The 24,207-nt window shown below is 41.0% G+C and overlaps 3 protein-coding genes across 4 annotated transcripts; 2 read left to right on the top strand and 1 right to left on the bottom strand.

Annotated features, from left to right (window-relative positions):
• Positions 1 to 1,002: 1,002 nt before the first annotated feature.
• Positions 1,003 to 6,771, top strand: LOC101174866 (selection and upkeep of intraepithelial T-cells protein 6). Its single transcript, XM_023965976.1, has 6 exons — positions 1,003 to 1,336; positions 2,913 to 2,939; positions 3,515 to 3,883; positions 5,387 to 5,476; positions 5,556 to 5,631; positions 5,706 to 6,771. Exons 1-6 carry the CDS (start codon positions 1,264 to 1,266, stop codon positions 5,740 to 5,742), a joined length of 672 nt encoding a protein of 223 aa, XP_023821744.1. The 5' UTR covers positions 1,003 to 1,263; the 3' UTR covers positions 5,743 to 6,771.
• Positions 6,772 to 7,532: 761 nt separating this feature from the next.
• On the top strand, positions 7,533 to 12,793 carry LOC105356317. Its single transcript, XM_011487198.3, has 5 exons — positions 7,533 to 7,883; positions 9,801 to 10,058; positions 10,121 to 10,381; positions 12,409 to 12,540; positions 12,665 to 12,793. The coding sequence occupies exons 1-5, from the start codon at positions 7,853 to 7,855 to the stop codon at positions 12,691 to 12,693; spliced, it is 711 nt and encodes a 236-aa protein (XP_011485500.1). The 5' UTR covers positions 7,533 to 7,852; the 3' UTR covers positions 12,694 to 12,793.
• LOC105356326 (Fc receptor-like protein 5) lies at positions 12,255 to 18,902 on the bottom strand. 2 transcript variants are annotated; one of them, XM_020711456.2, is made up of 6 exons: positions 18,800 to 18,902; positions 18,612 to 18,707; positions 17,820 to 18,077; positions 17,477 to 17,740; positions 16,549 to 16,722; positions 12,255 to 13,648 (listed from the first exon to the last, which is right to left on the bottom strand). In XM_020711456.2, exons 2-6 carry the CDS (start codon positions 18,640 to 18,642, stop codon positions 13,527 to 13,529), a joined length of 849 nt encoding a protein of 282 aa, XP_020567115.1. In that variant the 5' UTR covers positions 18,643 to 18,707; positions 18,800 to 18,902; the 3' UTR covers positions 12,255 to 13,526. The 2 variants fall into 2 exon arrangements, with proteins under 2 accessions (XP_020567115.1, XP_011485520.2); XM_011487218.3 differs by lacking the exon at positions 18,800 to 18,902 and having other exon boundaries at positions 18,612 to 18,785.
• Between the last annotated feature and the right edge of the window lie 5,305 nt (positions 18,903 to 24,207).

The following is a 24,207-nucleotide window of genomic DNA, read 5'->3' as shown; positions in this document are numbered from 1 at the left end:
TTTAGTTCCTAACAGGCAAAGCAGTAGAGGAGGCCGCGGTGAAGATGACCATAGACTGTCAGCCACTCATCACTGATGAAAATGATGAAGCTTGATGCACCGTCACACGTTCACCGCCTTAGAGCAAAGACACTACACAAACATTTGTTCCTCAATACAAATGCATGAAGGCAGCCATTTTTAATCTGTTTCTGTGTGACTGAACGCTGACGTTAAAAACTTACATGCACTGAACTGTCAGGACTTCTGTCTCCCTTTCCGGCCACCAGAGGGAGCCATTTTCGGCATAATGACGCGGTTTGCGTCTGCACTTCATTTCCCATCAGCCACCGCTCACTCACCTTCGACCACAGCTGTTCTGCATTTTGTAATCTCAGCTGGTGTATTTATTAAAGTCTTGTTTAGGGCTCGCTGCCGTTCTGAGCATTTCTACTCTGCTGTTTTCAGCGTTTATTTATGGCCTTTGTCCGTCTTGACTTTGCTCGTCTCGCCTATGCCTAGTTTTGTTTGCAGGTCAAACTATTCAGCTCCGTTTTCATGTGAACAGCACTAACGGGCTCCTTGAGCAGTATTTATGATTTAGGGGTTTTGAAAATGAGAAATCACCTATTTCCCACTTACTTCACTTACTTTCTTCACTACGACCTGTCGTCCACATCATGCTGGCAGAAAAACATTTTTCCTCAATAAAAAAAATAAAATAGCCCTCATTAAAGGTCTGTAAAATTCCTATGCCTGCCATGAGAATATTATTTTATACATTAGAAAACTTTGCTTTAAGACAATAAAACTGCTGATCAACAAATCTTTAGAAAACATATTTCAGATTGGTTTTCTAGATTTTTCATTTGTTATATTACCAAAGAAAATGAGGAAGTTAAACTTCTGACCTCGTCTCTGATTCTGTACTTTACTGAAGTCTTTTACTCAGAAAATCTTCCCTTCATCTTTCTATTCCCTTCATTTTTCTATTTGCTGAGGTTCATCTTTCCAAACATTTGGATGTGCATCGAATTTATTTTTCAGCCAAATACTTTACTTCAAAGCTGAATATTGTCCTGTTTAAAAAGTTAACTCTCATATTGCTGAGTCGTTTGTGACATTTCTGAAGAAAGCGAGACACACCCATACCTTTGTTTGTGTTTTTTCTTATCACCAAGGAAGTAAAGCAACTATTCACTCTGTAGACACTTTTTGGGTTAGAGCTCATCAGCAGCCAACATGAGAGGACAATTTTCTGTCTCCTGACTATCTGGAGCTATCATGAAGGCCACAGTTTCTGTCTCATTCTGGATTTCACTGCTGCTTCTGTCTTTCTGCTGCCGGCCTGCTGAAGGTAGAAGACTCATCCAGTCTCTGTGACCCTCTCTAGACTTCCAGCTTGTCTAATGACTGTGTGTTCATGCTTTCTTGGTGTTTAAACTGTTTCCTTGAGGTTGAAATAATCCTCATGGTTTAGAGTTCAATCTTGACGAAATCTTAAATCCGAACCAATTAGTATGTTTTTCTTAACTGAAAGTATATTTCAATAAGTAACGATTTGTCCGTCCCTGTGTTCTGGTCTGTAACATCAGTCATTATTCTAATATAATATCAGAATCAAAAACACATCAGGCTAGTTTATAAGCAGTTCTAGGTTGTTCCAATGACGCAAAATGGTTTGTTTTAATTTTGAAAAAAATTGATTGAAGGATTCTTTAAATCATTTTTTCTAACAGAGCGTGTAGTCCACGTGCATAGATCTTTTTTAAACTGAGACATCCTAAACATATACTTCAGAAAACCCTTTTAGATTAGTATTACATCTGAACCAGACCATATAAACATCCAGCAACTTGCTGCTTTACGCTGCTTCATGGCATTCATGGCAATCACCCTCCTATCCCTTGTTTCTAACATTGCTCTCTCTTTTTCCCTCCTTCTCTTTTCTGATTCCAACAAAAAACTGTTACAAATTTCAGTAAAATAATAAAGTTTGGCCCCGATTACAAAAGGGGTTTATTCAAATATATATCTTTGTCAGAAGATTCAGAACCCCTGTTGTAACACTAAAATCTGTCCAACACAAGAGGCCTTCAGCTCTCATGTGTTTGTTCAACTGTTGGACAGGAAAAGTAAAAAAAAAAAAAAAAAAGATCTTATCAGCTGTTGGTTAAAACACTTTACAAGTTTGACTTTTTTTCCTGGGCTTTCGATCTTTAAAACTTTCGGTTTGGCTTGATAGAAATCTCAAATCCAAACCAGTTAGTAAGTTTTTCTTAACTGAAAGTGTATCATTATTCTATTGTATTTACAGAATCCTATTGGTTAGAAATGTTCCTAATCTGTCCCCAAAATGTGATGTTTGGTTGGAATTTAAAGAATCCTCTTGAAGTTAGAATAGTCAGAAAATCAATAATTTCATGTTTGTCTTTATATGAAATAAAAACTAATCATTCTTTTATTTTATTTTTTTTACTTTTTTTTTCAAATTGTGCAACTCATAGAAACCAACAATCCAAAACAGATGGCACAAATCACTGATCAAACATAGATCATCAATACTATTATTGTATTATCATAACAGCAACAACTAGAATTCCCAACTAAGCAACCTTTAGTTTAAACATTCAGATCCCTGTACTCCACCACTGATGACAAAAAAATAACCTGTTTTCACATGAAGAGACTTTATAAAGAGATTTTTTTCCATGACATAAACTTGTTTGAGTTTACTTTTCCAGACGATTCTCATTGGACATTGAAGTGCGTCTTCATACCTTATCTCATCCAATTTTGCTCTGGTTTTAGCAAGTTGATCAAGTATCTCATGTTTGTCATGTTGTTTCTGTTCTTTTAATTTATAGCTACAGTTGTTTCTTAGCTCTTTCTTTCTTAAGCTTGAACTTATATATTTTTTTCTCTTGTTGTAGCTTTTCCTGCATTCCATAAAGAAGAAGGTGAGACCATTCCATTCATATTGAGAGAAAAATAGTCAAATAGAGCTGGTCTGATTTCCTCTTTTGTTTCAATGTTAGCCAACAAGGAGACATTGAGTCTACCTTTTCGTATTTACTTCTGTTGCATTGCCCCTTATCATTGTAACTGGACTGTGATTGGATATTCCCTTAACCAGTGAACCAAGAATATCTCTTTTGGAAATTATGAAATAATCTAATGTTGAGTAGCTTCCATGTTCTATGACATAAAAGTAAAATCTTTCTCATGTGGGTGGAGATGAAGCCATGTATCTACTAGACCCAATGATTCCATCATACTTGCAAAACTTTTCGACATCCTTGTTTGAGGATATAAAGACTTTGGCATCAATCAAGTCTGTTGTTCAATACAAAGTTTAAATCCCCACCCATAATAAAAATATCTCTTGCATTGTCTGCTAGAGGCAAAAGACATTCAAAATGTAACTAGCTGTTGACTGATCGTTATGTCCATCACTGCTGACAGTTCCATGTCAGCCCTTCCTGAACCGTTTGTTGGTGTCTGACACTCTTAGTTACGTGTCTTCTTTTTCCAGGTGAAAACCGCCTCATTGGCTCCGATAATCCAATCATCGTCGCTCCCGGACAAGATGTTATCTTGCCGTGCCGCCTGGAGTTGGAGATGGACCTGCTACATAAAACCATTGAGTGGTCCAAAGAGGGAAGTAAGACAGAGCCAGCCAGGAGGCGGAGCTGGAAAACCTACGTTTTCCTCTACAGGAGAGGAATACAAATTTCTGCCATGATGATGCAGTTGTACATTCAGAGGACGTCACTGTTTGATGAAAGGCTGAGACATGGAGACGTGTCGCTCAAGATCATGAATGTGACGCTCGACGACAGCGGGACCTACGATTGCTTCCTACCCGAAAGAGGTCAAAGGGCCAAAGTTCAGCTGGTTGTCAGTAAGTTTGGAATGCAGTTCTCCTCAGTGTCAGTCTCAATACACCCAAGTGGACCCTGGTCCAGGACTGGAACCGCTCTTGGACCCTGCTTTCGAGGCGGTGTCAGTTTGTTTCCAATTGGACTGAGCTAAAGTTTGGTCTAAGATTCCTGAATACGGAACGGAACAACTGAATCAAATGGCCACCGTAGCCGATGTAAACAGAGCAGGAACGCAGCAACCGATGAGCCATGGACAAATGTGAAGCAACGATTGTCGTGTTTTCAAACTGAAAAAAAAAGGATCCAACTGCTTACTTGTTCTAACAAGTTCTAAAGAAGGAGGGATTTGTAAGGTGGTCAATGCATTTGGGGTAGGAGCAAGCTGCTGCACCAGGCTCTGATTGGCCAGTGAGAGGATCTGGCTAGTGGCCTGGATTTTCACAGCTGAAAACGCTTTTTACATGCTTTTCTGTGTCTCGTTACGCAGCATACGCAGCTGTGACATCGTTTTATAATCTACCTTGTGCTTCCTTAACAGAATTCTCTTAAACACAAACCATAACGCCACGATGATGAGACACAGCAACTCATTGTAATGTGGTCAGATGAATGCAGACTCATTAACTTTCCACATTGCTTCTCACTGTTTTCCCAACAATCTATATGTCACACTTATCAGCATACCTTAATAACCGACATCTCCTCATCCCGGCAGTTGCTAGCATCCTTTGAATTAAAGCACACACATCTCCTTGCCTGTGACCGCCTTGCAGCCCGCTTCCAAAGTACCAAAGTAATAAGTAAAAAGTTTTGTTTCCAATGTTCAAAACTGGTAATCGAAAGATAAAGTTATAATACGTTAACTGTACCGATAAGCAGTAGTAATCTTAGGTATGATTTAGGTATGGGCGGTTGCCTGGGGCGCCAATTCACAGGGGGCGCTGTATGTCCAATGGACATTTCATGCCTCTAACATCAGTGTCGAAGTTTTATATCACGTTGAAATTAATTGAGGTGTTCTTTGCGTGGTTTATTGGTACTTCTTCCGTGGTTTTAACATGGTTCCTTTGGGATACATCTGTGAAAATTTTACGTCAAGACCACAACTTTTCTCATTATTCCCTCGTATATTCACATATGACCAGTTGTCATCTGTGCAACATGTGCAGATTTTAAATAGAGGCTGCAACACAACCTTAAGCTGATGACCAAGTTCTGGATAAGCAGATGGACGATGGATGGATGGTTAGCCGACATATACAGTACTCAGTGTAGTCTTTATTGGTAACGGCGGGGTACAGCCTGGACACATCGTCAGTACATCACACATGAAAACCACACACACACTCAAGGAGCAATGAGGAATTGCCAATCCAACTGCCCTCCGTACAATGTTTGTTCATTAATTACTGTTTATTTTTTAATCCTTCTTACCTTAAACTGCAGCATATAAACAGTACTCAGCCAACCATCAAACATTGTCATGTAGTTTTTTGTAAACTGGACAACTTTCTGTGTTTTAGGCCCAGATATTCCAACCTCAACAACAAAGATGCAGCTGTATTTCAACAGCCCCACAAGCTTTTACAGATGGGACGGGGACTCTCAGAGAAGTAAGCAGCAGATTGGTGTCTTTATGGTCACAATTAAGACTTTTTTCCTAACTTGAGTTTTTGTTTTATTTTACATCAGATGGACAAACCAGTGTGTTTGTATGTGTTTTCCTTGGATTCTCCTTAGTTTTATTGCTTTGTTTCATCATACGACGGTAAAACAGCAAGACTTAAAGATAAATTAATTATTTTTTATCTTATTTTTTGAAAATCTGTTCCTTTTTTCCAGATATTTGAATAACTGGGCGCCATCCAAACCCAAGTAAACCAGTTTTGATGGTTTTCCGATCCTTTTGCTTCTTAAAAAATGAAAGACAGCATCAGAAGCGCTAGAGTGCCGGAATGACCGCAGGAGCGGCAGAATGACTGTGGGAGCGGCAAACTGACTGCAGAACCACCGGATTGACCGCAGGAGTGGCAGAATGACTGTGGGAGCAGTGGGTTGACCCTGTGAGCGGCCTATTAGTGGTCAGGAGGTGCTCTGCTCCTAATGTGGACCACCCTCTTCTTCATCGTGGATTCAGTTCTGCTCTGACTTCATGAAGCCTTCCTTCACCCTGGATGTTGAAAGCTTTTCATTCCATTCTGTGTGTCCGTGGGAATGGCTGGAAAGTTATGGCATCGATGTACATATTAAATGATGATCGACAGTATAAGTATTTTACTTAACAGAATATTTAGAATTAGACTTAAACCTTTTTCTATTTCACATTCATTAAACTTCTATACTACAGTTTACTTTTTGTTATTTTTTATCTCTTGTGCATAAAAAAAATTAATTTATACAGTTTTCAGTTGAGTTCCAGCAGAGTTTCAGTTAACCTTTAGTTGAGTTATGTATTGCTCGGTTGTCAAAATCACGTCTTTCCTGCATGACAGCAGCCCTGAACTATTCAAAACTTGACACAGATAAAACTTGACGCCTCTTGAAGCAGCGTTTTAGCCTGAAGGAAAGTTCCAGAAAGACCTGAAACTTCACTCTGGTGCTCCGTTTTTCCCCCTTTGGTCCAACTTCCTGTTGTAATGTTTACGTTTATTAGGTTTCTTTTCTATCTCTGTCTCCACGTTTCTGCTTTAAAAACATTTTCAAACTCTGACTTAATGACTTCAGCAGTTATGATTTAGAGATGGTAGTTTTGGACTATTAGTGTTTAGTTTTCACTCCCTCTTTTAGCTGTGGGTTGACCCCCTGAGCGGCCTATTAGCAAACTCGTTTAGGTATTGTTAGGATTATGGGATGGGTTAAGAACCATAAAAAATATTACAATTATTTGACTTCGTCTAATATATGAACCAGTTTTCTTATGGAGAAACAATGACAATAAAAGTGTTGTTTTTGATGTTTTTAACATGTTCTTGTAGCATTTTTCTGATGGAGGACATGAATTAGCCTAAATTTCCATTTTTAAATGTATCTTTTTATCCAAATTATTGTAAATCAAGATCAGAGGAACAAAAAAAATTGTATTTGTGACGTGGAAACACTTTGGCTGGGGCCATAAGCTACCTGCTCCGTTTCATTCTGATCATCCACTGTCAGACAAACAGATCCATGAACGTCTTTGTTTTCCTGGTCTGAGCTGAAATCTGGTTCTAAACTGGAATGTGGATAGCTCTGATATTGATCACCTTTTTTGTTAGGTTGGGGTTGTGAGGGACCGTAAGCTAGCAGGAGAGAGTAACAGAGACTGTCTGGCCCACAACTCAGAGGTAAGTTAGAGAGACAAAGGAAACATCTTTCTGGTTGATGTAACAGCCGAGGACGCTAAAAGGACTGACCAGCAGGGACCAAATCTTCATGTTTGTGTTTGCTGTTAATTAAATGATCGCCTCCTTATGGCCACAAATTTGTAGAGAATGAATTTAACCAATTTGGGGTGAATCAAATCAACCCATGTTTTCATTATTTTTTAACCAGTGGTTCGTTGATAACCAGCTTCCACCACACTGCTCATTTAGACAGAATAATGGTTAGAAGAGTCTGAGATGCTTTTGGGCTGCAGAGCAAACAGAAAACAAGAATAAACCACCCCCCAGTGTCTTCAAACTGGGTTATCGTGTCTAAAAGGTGGAAACTTGCTTTCGTTGTTTGTTCTTGTGGTTTTCATACAGGAAGAAAGACCTGAGATGGACCAGATTCTCCCATTAAAGAGAAAAAACTCTCAGATTTAACACAGATTTAATAAACTTTGATCGTCTTTAAAAGCTCCTCAGTTTTTAGTGAGAAATGTTGGAGCTCCAACTGTTCTGAAAAACGACTGGAGTCATGGAGGACACCACAAAGGGATGGGGGGGATGGGGGGGGACGGGGGTCACTTCCTGTGTTCAGTCAAAGTGCTGCGGTTTTAAAAGTCAAGAGGACAGAACGCCATCAGAATGGCCATCACGTCGCTGTGCATCACGCTTGGTGAGTTTAAGATGGTTTTGTACTGTTTTCTGAAGACAAACTCTAAAGATTTACTTTATTTTATTTATTTGAATGGGAAACAACTTGATCTTTTTAAAAACCTTTATGAGGAAAGGCTCGATCGAAACCACGGTAACCATTTATGACGCTAAAATCTGCCTCACTGATGGAATTTGGTGTTGAGTTTTTCACAAAAAGGCAAAAGTTCTTCATCTAAACGTGGAGCTGCAGGAACGCAGCGGAACTTTTCAAAAAAAGAACTTTAGAAAGGTTTGATCATAGGTAAAGAACGTGATCTTTCAACTTAGTGACTCCCTCTTACCTGGGGAGGGAAGCTATGCAGAGACAGCCAACCAGGAGGTGTTAGAAGTGAGGAGGAGGAGGAGGGTACTTCAGGCCAAAGAAGGAATCCTCAACAGGTTTTACTGGAAAAAAAAGAAGCTAAAAATACTTCTGAACTCTCCTAAAGTCCTTCCTAAACCTGTTGGGTTTGCATTTCTAAAAGTTTTCCTCTACAGTCCAAACAGGAGCTCAGAGCTTCTCTGAGACCAGCAGCTTCTTTTCTGTTGCTTTGAAGAAACATGACACCGATCACATGTCCGGACTCAGAGCCCAGCAGCCGTCTCCTGTCAGACCCAAGAACCAGAGGAAGGAGGCTGATCTGGCTGACAAGACAAGATCATTAGCTGGAAGCGGAAAATCGTCAAGATTTCAGAATTATAGCACCTTTCCCAAAAACCTTTTAGCATGAATCCACGGTTTAATGTGCCAGAAGAGCTTAAAACAGGTCAATCATTTGTAGCCCTCTTAGCTCCAGTGTTTACATTCCTTAGATCACCATAACCTTTCAACCCTTAATGTGGAGTAAAATGGTTTATTCTGTAGCTCAGAAAAGCAGCTTTGAAAAATCAGTCATGTGTTGCTACTTTTCTCTGCGAATCATCTGGTTGACGTTGATCACGTACAGAGTTATAGTATGTCAGAGAGCACAGTAGGCTACTGGATACTGTTGGGGGAAGGCGGGTACACCCTGGGCAGGTCGCCAGTCTGTTGCTAGGCCCACTGGGGTTGGAGGCATCTAGGGCATCAACCTTGTGAGCACGTACTTGGACAGGCGTCCAGCCGCAGATTAGCTGCACGGCAAAAGAGTGGCGACCATAAAAGGAGTGTGTTTGACTGAAATGGGGAGGGGGGTGAGATGTGAACTCCCGGTGGCATCAACTGATGTCTGTTGTTGTCTGCAGGCAGGTCCTCTTGAATAAAAGAGGGCGGGGCCTTCCAAATTACAAGAACTAAAAAAAAAAAAAAAAAATTATAAATCACGGATTTGTTGGGAGGAAAGCTACAGACTTCCACTAAAACTTAACTGCAGCATCCTCCAGAAACGAAATACACGAGAGAAATCTGATGAACGCAAACCAACGATAGAAATATGTTAACGTGTTTGAGTTCTCACAAAGGAACCACGCTCCACCGGGACGAATCAGCAATGACCTTATATACATGGCTGAATCTTGGGGCTTTCATCTAGTATCTTTTGTGTTCACACTGATGTAAAACCACGAAGTGCATCAGCCAAACGTTTATGTATTACATAAAATTTCAGCTCTGGGGCTCAGATTTCAGCCTGTAAACCAGAAATCTCCTATGGGGAAGAGATGAAAGACATTAGATTACCTTATCGACACGGTCACCTTGGCTTTAGTCACATGCACCTGTACGGTTGACCTGCACCGGTGTGGTGCGTGTGGTTAGATCAAAAGCTTGGCTGTTGATCAACCTGATTTGGTTGAAGGAGGCTCTGGATTGGCCTTATGTTTGCTTAAATTGCATAAAAAGCATATATGGATTGATTTTATCCTGTTTGCTTTGCACCGATACTGTTGTTGCTCCATCTGTCTATCTGTCGTCCTGCAGCCGTGCTGAGCATCAGACCGAACCGGTCTCAGTTCTTCCAGTACGACAGCTTCGCCGTCAGCTGCACAGCGGACTCCAGCGGCTGGACCGTGAAGAGGAACACGTCTGTCCACGTGGATCAGGAGTGCCACAGGTCTGGGGGGGTTCCCGGCGAGTCCTTGTGCGTCATCGAGATGGCGTACCCATCAGACACTGGGGTGTACTGGTGTGAAAATGAGCGAGGGCGGAGCAGCAACGCCGTCAGCATCTCTGTGACCTGTAAGACAAGCAGCACGTTTTCTACCAGAAACTTGAGCCGTGGGGTTAAGTGTGTTTCACAGATGCAGGTGTGATCCTGGAGAGCCCTCCTCATCCTCTGACGGACGGAGACAACGTGACACTCAGCTGCTTCTACAAGACTGAAACCCGACGCACAGCGACCTCAGACTTCACCGCAAACTTTTACAAGAACGGCGTTCTCCTGGGGTCAGGAGCGGCCGGGAGGATGATTCTCACCGCAGTCTCCAGGTCTGATGAAGGTCTCTACAGGTGTGAGCACCCTGACGGAGAAGAATCCGAGGAGAGCTGGCTGACAGTGAGAGGTACACCTCTGACCTTCGTGGCTCATCTTTTCTGTCTGAACGGTGTCAGGTGTGTGAATTCAAACCACAACAAAGGGAAAGGACAGAAGTTCTCTGATCATCTGTCATCCTCAGTGTTGCCAGATAGAGTCACGGCTTTCCAGCCCAAAGGTCATCCGAAAACCACCCAGAGGTTAATCACTAAGCCTGAAAGTGTAAAGAAACGACACCTTTGCTCAAGCGTTTGACATAGACCAGTGTCAATCATCAGTAGTTTGCTACATCAGAGAAATTCCAATGATTTGGTAAAGCTAAAGGTTTATGCTTTTCAGCCACAGTCAGGTCATTAAGGTAATTCAACCCGGAAGTCTGCAATCCCCCCTTTGTTTCAGCAGAGGACGGGCAGCTTAAAGCACAAAGTACATCATTATTTTAAATAGAATGGATATACACTAATGTGTTTATATTTGATAGTAAAGGAGAAAAAGGACAAACCAAAGTCCCAACGATGGAAATGTTTGTCATTTGATTTGACTTTTCAGCACTTTTCACTCAAATAAATCTGCTGCAGCAGACAGGATGTGTATTTTATTTTGACAGGAACTTGGATGTGCTGCTGCCAAAAGTAAAAAGAAAAGAGGCCCTCAGTTCTCATCTCCTTGCCCAGCTGTTGGACAGGACAAGTTAAAAAAAAGGACATTTTTCTCAAAGAAAATGAAACAAAAACTTTATAAACAATGTGTCTAACAAACATAAAGTGTATTTTTAAGTCTACTGCTTTCACGGCCCCAGACAGACAGCTGGAACATTTTATGAGCTAAAGGCCCACAAAGCTAAATTAGAGTCAGACGGTCGGGGGTCATTAACAGGCAAAAGGAGAGACAGGGGCACCAAAACACGGGCGATATTCGGGGCAGGCAAAGAATCAGAATCAGGACACAGAAGATCAGGTCCAGCTATAACGCTCAGTAAAGAAGACAGAGTGACACAAACACTGCTTCACTCAGTGCAGAGCTTAAGTTTGCTGTGGTTGATGAATGAACGAGAGTCAGGTGTGCTGCATCCAGGAAGTGTGTGCTGGGGATGCTGGGAGTTGTAGTGTGTCAGAACTCCTGCAGACAGTTCCCCCGGTGACCAGAGGGGGAGACAGAGCTCAGCCTTCTGTCAACTGCCACAGTTTCCGTTACTCCATTAGCAATTAGTCCAGTCCTATTGTTCTTAGCCTAATCTATCTAGTCCACTTAGTTTTGTTTTTATTCTAGTAAAAAAGAAAAGAAATGACTGGACAAGATAAAACTAGTATAATTGCTAGTTTGAGGGACAAAGGAAATTGTAGATGTATACTTTAAATAAAAATACACTTTATTTTAATACCGTAAGTTTACAATCATTTTGATAAATGATTGGTTAAACTGTACTTCAATAAAGAACTTAAAAAAAAAAACCTCCAAACTGAGACCAAACTTGCCCAAAGCACATTCTGCCCATAAAGTCTGAATGTAATCGGCCCAACGAGGCATTTCTGCTAAATCCTTGTAGTTTTCTTTATTTGAAGACAAAAAAACATGACAAAAGAGACATATTCTAATACTTTACAACTTTTGGTTGAATAATTATAATAAAATTTGCTTATTTTGTTTGTCAGAAAAATTTTGAAAAATAAATTAATTTAGCTAAAAAAAATAAACAAAATAAAAATCATAAATAAACAAACTGCTCCTTTTACCGACTTTCTTTTATAAAAATAAAAATAGCCAACAAATAAAAATCCTTTAGTCTGTAATTTTACAATAAATTCCAGAATGACTTCATCGTTTACATTGTATATGTGACACGTTTAATTATCAAAGTGATTATAATATTTCATCAACTTAAAGACAGAAAAACAAGTTTCAGTTGAAGCTGAACTTAAAGACGGTGAGTTTTCACACAAACGCCAGCTTGAAAAATGAAAATGTTATTTTTTTTTGGTAACGTTTCCAGCAAAACTGTACTTTCAAACCAAAACAGATGTTTTTCTTTCATTTTTTATGTTCTGTGTTCTCCAGACAGAGCTCAGTGTGGAGCTGCAGCTCCTCCTCTCATGTCCAGGACCAAACTGCTCATCAGTTCTCTGCTCTTCATCTTCTACAATGTCTTCCTCATCCTCTTCTTCCTCAAATACAGACTGTGGACTCGAGGTATGAAAAAAAAAATGCTTGTCTCTGCTTGTCCTCCTCCCCCGGCTGATGGTGTGGTCCAGAGAAAGAGGAGCAGGTAAAAAGCTCCAGCTGATCCTCTGCTTTGTCTCCTTGTGACCTGCAGAGGTCAGCCTCGGACTGACAGAACGTTAACAGAACCCAAACCAGCAAATGTTCTGGTGGTGATGATCCAGAGGGTGGAGGACCGCCATCCTCACCATCCAACCCAAAAGAACTTCTCTTATCGTTAAGAAATGTTTGTTAAAATTGAAGGAAGACATTTCCTGAACTGTGTTGCCCCCAAAGCAGAGGGCGGAGCTCTCCTGGTGGGGTTTCTGGGGTCACTCCGAGGTCGTTCTGATTCCTAATGTGACTCTGGTCTGTGCTGCAGCTGGAAATGATGCTGGAAGATGGAAAAGACGTCGTCTCACAGTGGAGACGTGAGAGGAAACCAGACGTCTGTCGTCTCTGTCACTCCTATGCTGAGAAACATTCATGCTCTTTAATTTCCACTTTTCTATCTACAAATAAAGGAATAAATGGATCAAACTCAGCGGCCTCCATGATCCTCCAGGTCTGTGGAAGCTCATCCATGAAGAGATTCACAAATGAAAAATATAACAAAATCTGAAGAAAAAGACTTTAAAAAACAGAATCGGGAGGTTGTGTGTGATTTTTACCAAATCCTTATCCAGATGCAAACAGGAAATTCCCTCTAAAATCCTGGCTTCAGTGTGTGTGTGTGTGTGTGTGTGTGTGTGTGTGTGTGGGTGTGTGTGTGTGTGTGTGTGGGTGTGTGTGTGTGTGTGTGTGTATAAACCAAACAACATGACAAAGAAACACCACTGACAAACACAGGACACACATGTTGTCGTTGTTGTCGGGCAGTTTTTGTACGTCCTCACAACTCCAGCTGTACCAGGTCAGGATGATGACATCATTGGTTCATGATTTCCGTGAGACGACGCCAAAATAAATCTGTCAGGTCAACACCGATGAAGACGAGGAGGAGGAGGAAGAGGTTTGTGTAGGTAGACGTTCATGTCCTTTAGGTCCACTTCTTGTAACTTGTTGCGATGTACGGCTAACAGTTTGACGTCAGCTCGGACTGCAAGAAGGGAAATCCACTTATACATATTTTTCAAAATAAAAGCAGCATTAAAGTGTTTTTTTAATCTAAATGTACTTTGACAAGCAGCCTCACCCTTTGAGGAGCTTTTATTTTCTGTATTAGCCCCGCCCTACTTGTTCACCAATTTAAGTTTATTTCTTCTTCTTATTGTGAAGAATGTTTAAAAAAGGCTTTTTTGTTTGAACAAGAAAGATCAGTAACCAAGCCTAAAAAAAGAAGTCAGAATTTACCAAAATAAATCTTCATTTGCAACGATATGAGGTGAAAAACCTTCAAAATTCCAACAAACCAAATCCACATTTTGATCTGTTGATTGACATCATTGCTGAAGGACTTTTTGAAGTAATTTCACAAATATCCTAGAACTTTTTTATAATTAAATTTGTGCAATTACTTCATGCAAGTTAGATCTTTTCAAAATAAAAGCAGATTACGTTACACTTATCATTCTTTGAGTTACATTAACAAACTGTGAAAATTTCAAGAAAGAAAAAAAACAAGTAAACAGGGACTCAGATGACAACCATCTAAACGCCAAGCGGCGTCCATCTGGTAACGGCGCTTCACGCTGATTTCCAGGATTTTTGTTTGTTTGTTTGTTTTGATTTTCGAGAAGGATTTTCAAACTAAAGGATCTCCATCTTCCTGTTTGAAGAATATCTGCTGGTCGTTTGGATCCACAGCTGCTCTGATGTTCCTGATAATCCCATTGACTGTATCAGAGAACTGGACTGAGTCAGTGTGACGCCACCCATAGAAAACAGTTGACTTCTGGCTCCAACCAAAAGATGTCAATTCAGTCCTGATTGTTCTTTCTGTGTCACAACCACCACCATGTTGGACCCAGACGTCATCAGTAAGTAGTGATTGGTCCAAGTCCATGTCAACGTGAGCTTATTGGAAGGCCACACCCCTAACATTTGAATGCGGGCTAGACGAAATCTGTCAATCATCGTTTTGAATGTTGGACATGGGGGCCAGTAGGCTCCACCTACTTTTATTGAGGCATCTGATTGGTCTGTTTATGACCTTTTATTCCTGTTTATTTCTCTACAGACGTTTCTGGGTTTTGGCTCCTTGGAGCCAGCAGGTACTTCCTGTTTGGAACGTCAGGGGGGAGGAGTCACTCAGTCCAGTTCTCATGTTCAGTCAATGGATAATCCTCCTCATAAATACTTTTTAAGTGCTTTAGAGAGCTGAAAGTTACTAAAAAGTAGTATACAAATGTTGCATTTCATTTTAAAGTAATTATTTTTCCTCCATCGTTATGTCTTTCAGAATAAAACACAGAGTTACATACGTGTTGCTGATTCTTTTTTTGTTCCTACGATGAAAAAGCTCTGAGGTATTTTTATTTAACTGGTAAAACCACAACATCATCACACCCACAATCAGTAGCCTTTCACAGCTGCAGAGGCTTGGCAGTGCGATCGTGCCGCTGCAGCAAACGCCCAAACATGTCGCTGTGTTTCTGAGCTGAACATACAGGAAGTTCCTTTCACATCAGCTCTCAGAGTGTCCGATGCCGCCGACGCAGCGTCCAACCACAAACAAACCTCAAGAGACATTGCGAACATTTCCCAGAAGACCTGGGGTCTGACTGCACTTTAATCATCAAGGTGTAAAGTCTATTCTGAATTGTGTCGGAAAAACAACTAGTACAGACAGAATAGATGCTGGTTGCTAGGGGCAACTGGTCACTTTGAGTTAGAGAGAGACAAAAACACGTCTATCAGCCTCAGACATGAAAGGTGTATTGGTGCTATGGTCAGTTTTGATGATACGAGTTGCCCAACCATCTGCTCACAGCATTGTTAACCCTTTAGTACCGGAGATGTCGCCAACAACACCTCGAAGTAGGTGTTGTTGTTGGAGTTGTGTTAATTGGTCAAAACAGTTACATTAGTTCAAAGCGCGTCAGGGGTCAAAGTGTTTTCCATTACCAACATATATGTTGCAGAGCCAGATTGAGAAGCTGTGCTTGCAACTTGAAGTTGATTTGGTGACACAACCTTTTATCCAAACCAAATACGAGTAAAAAATAATAATAAAGTGAAAGTTTTATTAAAAGAGATCCGGATTATGAACGGTTCTTTACTGAGATCAAAGTTAGTGCTGTTAATCTCCAGTTAACTTCATAAACAGGAAAAAGAAAACACTTTTTTTGTCACTAAAGCCTTAAAAAGAAAAACCACAGAACATCTATTAATCTCTTGAGAAACTCCTGGATCGTCCCCAGCTTTAAGCTCTGTGAATTTAAACTAGAATTCTATGTAAAAATGAGTTTGACATCATGTAGACACATTATGGTGCTCCCTCCTTATTCGCAGCAGTTACGGTTGAAAAATATTAACCATCTTTATTTTTACAATAATTCTAAATGTTTTAAGGCTGTAAAGCTCCTCACTACACACTTTATGAGCTAAGTATACCGTGTTATAGAGACGGACTACTGTACACACTAGAAATGCAACACTTCACAGGATTCAGTTCAATGGTGTAGCACACGGTTCGGTTTTAAACCCAGAACGTTGGCATCCCTAGTAGACACTCCAGAACAGTCTCATAGTTTCAGCCCAACTCTGGAGCAAAACAGAGGAACCTTTATGATTCAGGCGTTGTTTGGTTCCGGGTTCCACCATGACTCGAAGCTACTAAAGAACCTCAGAAGCAGCAAATGATGTTGAAGTGTTTTGTTCTCAGTTGAGTCCAAACAAGTTCATAATTCACAGACTTTTCTTGTTTTTACAGCTTTGACTTTAATTATTGCCCTGTGTTCAATAATTTTAGACACACTAACCTCATCAAACTCATCAAATTTCATCAAAAACTCATCAATTTTCTCAGAGGATGAATTAATAAATTGTTGGTCCTACCTTTAGCCCACTTCCGGTATTTGTAGACACAACAGATGGATGGGATGCTGTACAGGATGAAAAGCAGAGCACTGCATATCATCATGGGGTGAAACATGAGTGTAGAAGAAGATGTAGGAGAAGATGTAGGGGAAGACGTAGGAGTGGCCGCCATGCTTGTTGGATGAAATTTTTCTGCAAAGAAATAAACAAACAAAATGTGAAGGAATAACTCAGTTTGGCATATTAACGTCTTATTTTACTTCAAAGGTCAAACATGAAGGTGTTGACAGTTAAAATGCCACTTTTCTTTAGAAGAGCTACAACTCAGTTAAGTGCATTCAAGAATAAAATCCTATTAGCTGATTGATCACAAATAAACTCCCTTTACATTATCAATACCAATAAATCTTGAGCATATTGTTGCCTTTTTTTTGTTTATAATTCTCCCCTCTCCCACTATTATTTTATCACCCTCCAACTTATTTACCCCCTTTCTCCTTTCTTGTACCTCTGCCCCCCATCTCTACCATTGCACTCTCTTTCGTGTCCTATCCAAAAAGAAATGCACACAGAAATAGTAAAATAAATTTTAACCTTAAATACAAAAGGGGTTTATACAAATATACTCCTCCTGTGTCTGAAGCTACACAACCCCCTATTGTAAAATCTGTCCAACACACGAGGCCTTCAGCTCTCATCTGTTTGCTCGGTTGCTGTAAAGGAGAAGTTAAGTAATCAAAAAAAGTTATCAGTCAGAACCTACTATAACTTGATCCAGCTAATCATCAGTGAGCAGAACAACCAGACCCTCAAGGACCAGCAAGGCCTGGTCTACACTATTTAAAAGTGCCAATAGAGCAGAGGACCACCTCCCACTGTCAGCTGGCTCTCTGGAGACTCTTCTTGGAGGCATGCTTACACTTGTAGAGACCTTCTTGAGACTTACCTTTGACTGCCAGCCAGCTCTTTGTTGACACCTTCCCTTTGGACGGGTGCTCACATGAGTAGAAACCTTCAGAAGACTGAGAGATGGAGGTGAGGACCATCCTCCCCTCCTCTTCCTCTCTGATGAACTCCCCATCCTTGTAGAAGTTGGCGCTGAAGTTTGAGGTTGAGGAGTCTTGGTGTTCATCCTTGTAGGAGCAGCGCAGAGTCACACTGTCCCCCTCAGTGACGCCATACGGGGGGCTTTCCATCATCACAGGTGACTCTGAAATGGAAACACAGTCCGGTCAAAGGTCCGCCTTTGGCTGGCATCCTGCAGAGGCCGAGTGGAGGTTCAGGCTCACCAGTGACCGTAATGTTGACGACGTTGCTGCACTTCCCGTGATCGTTTTCACACCAGTACACCCCGGTGTCTGATGTGTAGGCAGTGTCGATCTTGCAGGAGGACTCTCCGGGGATCCCCCAACCGTACTGACACTTCTGACTGGAGTGCAGAGACGTGTTCCTCTTCACGGTCCAGCCGGTGGAGTTGGCCGTACATTTCAGGAAGATAGTCTCATAGCGGCGGAACTGAGATCGCTCAGGAGAGATGCTCAGAGTCGCTGAAGAGAGAAGAAATTAGCATCTTCTTTTATTGATGACGGCTTTGATTAACTCAATTCAATAAACTTTATTAGTTCCAAAGTGGGGAGGAATAGGAATAAAGCCTTAGTCACATGCAACCGTAGGGCTATAATAATGGCTTTAAATCAGCAGATGACAGAAAACAGAAAGGAGTTTATGGTATCATGAATCTTAGGCTGAATCCGATTTCTTCCCCTACGGCTTCTCCCTACCCGACATTCAGCCCTAGAAACGGAGAGGTATGGAAAACAGAGGGTGTCGCACATTGTGAAACAAGTGAATAAAAGGTTCTCTTAAGTTATTTCTTAAAGGCCCTCACATCCTCAAGCAGGCTGTTCTGGTGGAATGAGGCATCGCCGTGGGTTTTAGTTCTGACCCAACATGGAGACCACCAGCAGACCTGAACCTGAGGACCTGAGGGCTCTGGGGGGATCATAAACTAAAAGCAGTTCTTGATAAAAAAAATGTATCTATGAAGACTTATAAACTAACAACAGAATCTTTTTACTCACAGAGAAGGACGCACAGGGAAGCGAGTGCCATCCTGATCAGCTGCTTTCTTCCTCAGTGTTCCATGTTTTCCTCAAATCCAGAAAATGATAATTTCCCTGAAAAACACAGTCAGTGCAATAACAGCGTCTGAGTTCAGTGGATCCAGATGCACGAGTACAGGTCACGGTAACTCATGGAGGTGCTTTACCTCACGAGGCAGGAGGTTCTTTCAGTTCAAACCCCCAGTTTCCTCTGAGGTGAGCAGAGGAAGTGAGCAAACACACAAACCTATTTCCCTTCAACCCCCATCAGTTTGCTGAAATGACCTGCATAAACACCAAAACTAAATTTAGTGCAAAAGGTCAAGAAAAAAAATCTCTATCTGGTGTTTTATTTTACTCATTATTTTCCTCAAAAAAGCATCTTATTCTGAAAATCTAAAGCAACTATAATGCTTCAAGACTGGTTTTATCGTTACAGTAATTCAAACTGTGCATAAATCAAACATCATAGCACCAAATCAGTAAAAAACATATTTTCAACGCTGCCTCGTTTATCCACTACAGGCAAGTTCACCTTAACACACCTGGACATCAGGTGGGAGAATGCCTATTGAGACAAAAATGTGAGACAACAAAGACAAACCTGATTTATTTATCCCGAACACCCCCCACCCCACACAAAGATAGAGGAGCCAAAATATAGCCGGGCCCAGAGGTGGTCAGGTTCTGGCAGGACTGAGTCAGCTCGACAAGTCAGGACCCCTATCGATTGCCTAACCGTAGGCCCCACCCACTGAACCTCCAAGGTCCAATACCCATAAAGTTGCCAGCACCCTACCCCGCGCCTATGGAAGGCATCACCTGAAGCAACTGCGGGCCCCATGAATGTTGCACCTTCCCGTCCCAGGGCTAGAAAGGGAGTGATCCTAGCCCCAGGTGCAAAAGGGCAGCCCATCCGCAGCAGACGGGCAAGCGCCAGCCCCCCGGCTCAAGCAAAAAGTCCACCCCCAAGCCAAGCTAGACTCCCACCCAATCGCTCCATCCACACACCCACATGACCAAGCAAGGAAGACTACGTGGCACCCCTGCGCGCCCCACCCAGGTACCAAACCAGACCCCCAACCGACAGAGCCTCCACTGTCTCCACCTGACACCAGAATGCCCCAACTCCACACCCAAACCCTGCAGATAGACAAGGAGCTGCAATGCCCAGCCACCTCATGAGGTGTAGTTTAGGTGCAACAGTTCTGATAGTTTGGGGGAGATATTTGATATTGCCTGGTTTGACTGGTATTGAGTCTTTGTTCTGCATTTCTGTCCAGTGAAAATAAAATAGATTTATTTCAATTGATTGAGTAGTCTGATATGGAGGAGAGTTCATTAGTAATTGTTGCAGTTTCGTTCACAGAATGGGAAATATTTAGAAAAGGTAAGATGTCATCTGCATAGAGACTAATTTAATGATGGCTGTGTTTGGTTTTAATTCCTTAAATGCTCTAATGCTGTCTTATTGCTGCCGCTAGGGGTTCCCAAATCCAGGCCTTGAGGGCCGGTCTCCAACATGTTTACCAACCAACTGATCCAGGTAATCAGCAGCAAATAAGGCAGGGTTTCTGGAAAACCAGCAGGACACTGGCCCTTGAGACCAGGATTTGAGGACCCTGCGATAGAGGCTCAATGAATATAGCAAAAAGAGAGGGGAAGAGTGGGCAACCCTGTCAGGTTCCTCTTCCAAGAAAAAAACTGTTGGAAGTCTGTTTGTTAGTTCTGACTGATGTATTTAGTTTGTGATATAATATTTTGATCCAATTAATGAATGATTCCCCAAACCCAAACTATGGAGGACAGCAATGAGGAACTTCCAGTTTACTCTGTCTAATGCTTTTTCAGTGTCCAAAGAGAGTATGGGCATATCCTGGTTTTTAATACTGGCAAAGTCTATTAAGTCAGCGGATGTTGTTACTTAAATATGTTTGCCTTTGATGGAGCCAGTTTGATCAAAGTGAATTCTGTGCTCGTCCTTTGCAAATAATTTTTAAATCTGTATTGATTAAAGAAATGGGGCGATGGCTTGAAGGACTTGTTGGATCTTTGTCTGATTATAGAATGATTACATTGGCTGAGTTCACGTTAGGTGGTAGTTATTGGCTTTCCTTGATAAATGTGATAATTTTATAAAACGTTGGTGCAGAGGCGGTTCTGACTAGTTTAACATCCTGGGGGAAACAGTGGACTGCTCCCACCCCCCACACTCATGCCCCTTTCCAGCCATGCCTTCAATAACTCTAAACCTGCATACAGAAAACACAAGAATACAATATGTTTAACATTATACATTTACATACATTTATATTGCTTCATACAGTATACATTTCTTTATTTTTTAATGATAGCATCATGAACCGAGACTGATGATGGAAGACAGAGCCGTGGCTTTTAAAGTATCTCTGACGGTCCTTCAAGACCAAAGTCAGCCAGACACCTCAATGGCTTCCCCTTTAAGAAAGTCAGAGTCGAAAGGTTCCAAATTAGGAGCCGGTTCCTCTTTTGGAGGTATCGACCTATCAGACAATACCTCCAAAAGAGGAACTGGAACCCTGTGGTCTACAACATAAAACAGAATGACATTTCCATGTCTAGATTTTCTAAAAGGATTCTACTCCAATGTTGTGATGTTTCTATTCAATAGTAGAAGCAGAGAAATGATGACTTAAGTCAGGAAAATAGATTTGACTTGTTTTTATGTTTCATTGCAGTCAATCTGCTGCACCAGGAGGATCAGATTAGACACAGTGTGTATTTTATTTTGAAAGGAACTTGTGTTTGCTGCTGTTAAAAGTAAACATATTAAAATCATAATTTATAGATAAACATAACGTTGTTCTGATAAAGTTATTGTAAATATTCAAAAGCTGTTACAAAAAGTTATAGATTTATTAATGAGCTCAAATTTAAGATGGTAAAAAAAAGTATTGTTCTTAGTAGTTCAGTAGAAGCGGTAAGTTTTTGCTTCCACCCTGAGATCTGGATGGTTGCATTTCTCCACTAACACTGATGCTCACTGGCATCTCAGGCAGGAGACGGCTCCACATGTGAGAAAGTCACAGACAGGCTTTTAATAGCAGCAGCTCCACTTCTTGTTTCAGTCTCGGTTCAGTCTTGATGTCAGCAGAATTCTGGTCTGTTTCTGCTTATGCTCTGTGGATTTTAATATATATATGTATATATATAGTCTAAAAATATTTTGTTCTTGTGTTTGTATGAATGCAGACTTTAGGTTATTGAGGGCATGGCTGCGAAGGGGCATGGGGGTGGTGGGGTGCCGTCCAGGGAGTCAAACTGTCCAGAACCGTCTCTGTTAGCATAAGATGAGTAATCTAAAGGTATGCGATGATTCAAGCGTTGAGCAATCGAGGCTGGGCTCCGAGCGCCCAGTCCCCAAACTGTTTTTTTAATGTATCGAAAATCAAACTCTTAAAGTTTAATTGTTTAAAGTAATTTCAATTCACAAAAAATGGAAACAAAGTGAAACAATTTGTTACCAGATTTCAAAAGAAGTTGTGATTACGTCACATGAGTTATTTGGTGGTTATGTGACCTAAAAAAAGAAAGTTCCAAAAACAAATCAATAAGTCACATGACCTCAGTTTTTCAAGTTGCAGAATTGTTATATTGAGTTGAAAATAAGTTGCCAGATCTCAATATTTTAGAGGAGTGAGGATACAAACTTGAAGTCAAGTTAAGACATTTTTTTTACTCTTTATTTTTGCAGAATATCAGCTGCTCAAACGACAGTCAAGGTTCGAATCGGACACAAATCAGAACAAGAAGAAATGTCATCTTAAATCAACCACTTTGTTTGAAAACAACAGAATGAGTTCAAAATGTTCTCAGCCTCCATCTCCTCAGACGTAGAAAGAGACTCAAAGAGAGACATAAAGAAACGGACAGAGACATGAAGAGAGACTTTCTATGGCCTTAGCTCCATTCTGTCAGAATGTAGAGACCTTTGCTGCCCTCTGCTGCCCCCCAACAATAAAAGAGCAGAACACTGAGGTAAATATAGAAAAAAGAACAGGAGTTCGGTTTTGTGAAGAAAACGACCCTCAGTCTGTCTCTAAAGGGATTTATTCACTTATTTGCTTTTTTATTTTTTGAAGAGAAAAAGGGTTTAAACCTCAGCTTCCCTTTCACTAGTTTCTTGTCTGCTTGAGTCAAGCAGCTCCACGTCTGTCTTCTGCTTTAAATCTCATCTTCATGCAGGACGTCCAATTGGACATCCTCTGATATATACATCGCTGCACATGCGTGTTCAAATTCACTGAGTGCAAATTCTGTCTGTCATCAGAAAGTCGCTTCCTGCCCCGCGGCATGTAAAGGCCCCAGTAAAAGACCTCTCCGGACAACCAGAGTGTTTATGGAAGCCGCCATGCGTGTGTCCTCCTGCTATCGCCTCTGCAGTTCCCGCCCGATAAATACGAGTTCATTAAGGAAGCTGGTTGTTTTTTCGTGGCACTGGCTTCATGCGGAGCCATCAGCGCTTTGGAGATGCCATGCTCCCCCCATTGCACGGTTTACAACAAGACATACGATAGTCGCTGCTTTCTGTCTTTATAAAACGCCTCATCTGTTAATACAAAAGTAATAATAATACTTTATTAGTAATAACTAATAAACATAACTAACAGACATGTACTAGCAGTATTTGACTCAAAAGCAGCTCACATGCCAAAAAAGTGGGAGTTCCCCTGCCTTAGATAAATCATTTTCTCGTCACACTCCCTCAGTACAGTTCTTTAGTTTTAATAGTTCACAATCAGGTTAACTCAACCACAAGGGGGCGCACTCTGGTGATGTCATGTCCCACATCCACCAGATATTTCAGAAAATACTCGTAATAAGTTACCTGGGAGGAGAGTGTTTGCTCTTTGACTAGATCCTCTCTAAAAGTCATCCTAATCGTGTGACGATAAGCTTTTTCTGTGGCTTGATGGTAATAAAGTGTTAGTTGCTCATCCAAACTTTGAAACTATTTCAACTATTAACTCAGAACCCCAAAAACATCAAATGTCTTTCAGAACTCAACATCCAAACCGTAAGGCTCCTTCGTTCAACTGCAGCAATCTGCACGAAAAATGTCGCAAAGTTGTTCATAACTCAAATTTACATCAACTCCTGTCTTTCCGTTGAACTTTCTCTCTGTGTGGCTGACATCGGCTCGTATCATTGTAGGTCCAGTTATGTTCGGTCCACATGCTGTCCTGGATGTGGGCTTAGAAGTAGAGCAATGACCTCCATTATGAGAAAGATCCCCGCTGTTGTTTATGACAATCTGCCCACATTAAGCGCCAAAAAACTGAATCAGCAAATCATCTACTATTTAAAACCAAAAAAAAAAAGCTTTGTTATGTTTAGAAATGTTCACGTTAGATTGAAATCATACAAAGTTTTACCATTCGTCTAACAGCGAGGTGATCTTGTTCATTTTTTTTTTAATGTTTGACTAATTTGAATAATGTGCAAAAAATGACTAAAACAAACATCAACAGAAGTTTAGACAGAAATTATGAAAGCAACCTGATGAACAAACCACAAAGACATTTCCGGACAGGTC

This window comes from Oryzias latipes, chromosome 18 (genome assembly GCF_002234675.1).
Source record: "Oryzias latipes chromosome 18, ASM223467v1".
NCBI lineage: Eukaryota > Metazoa > Chordata > Actinopteri > Beloniformes > Adrianichthyidae > Oryzias > Oryzias latipes.
The sequence above is the reverse complement of the archived record's forward strand: the minus strand, read 5'-3'. Positions and strand labels throughout refer to the sequence as shown.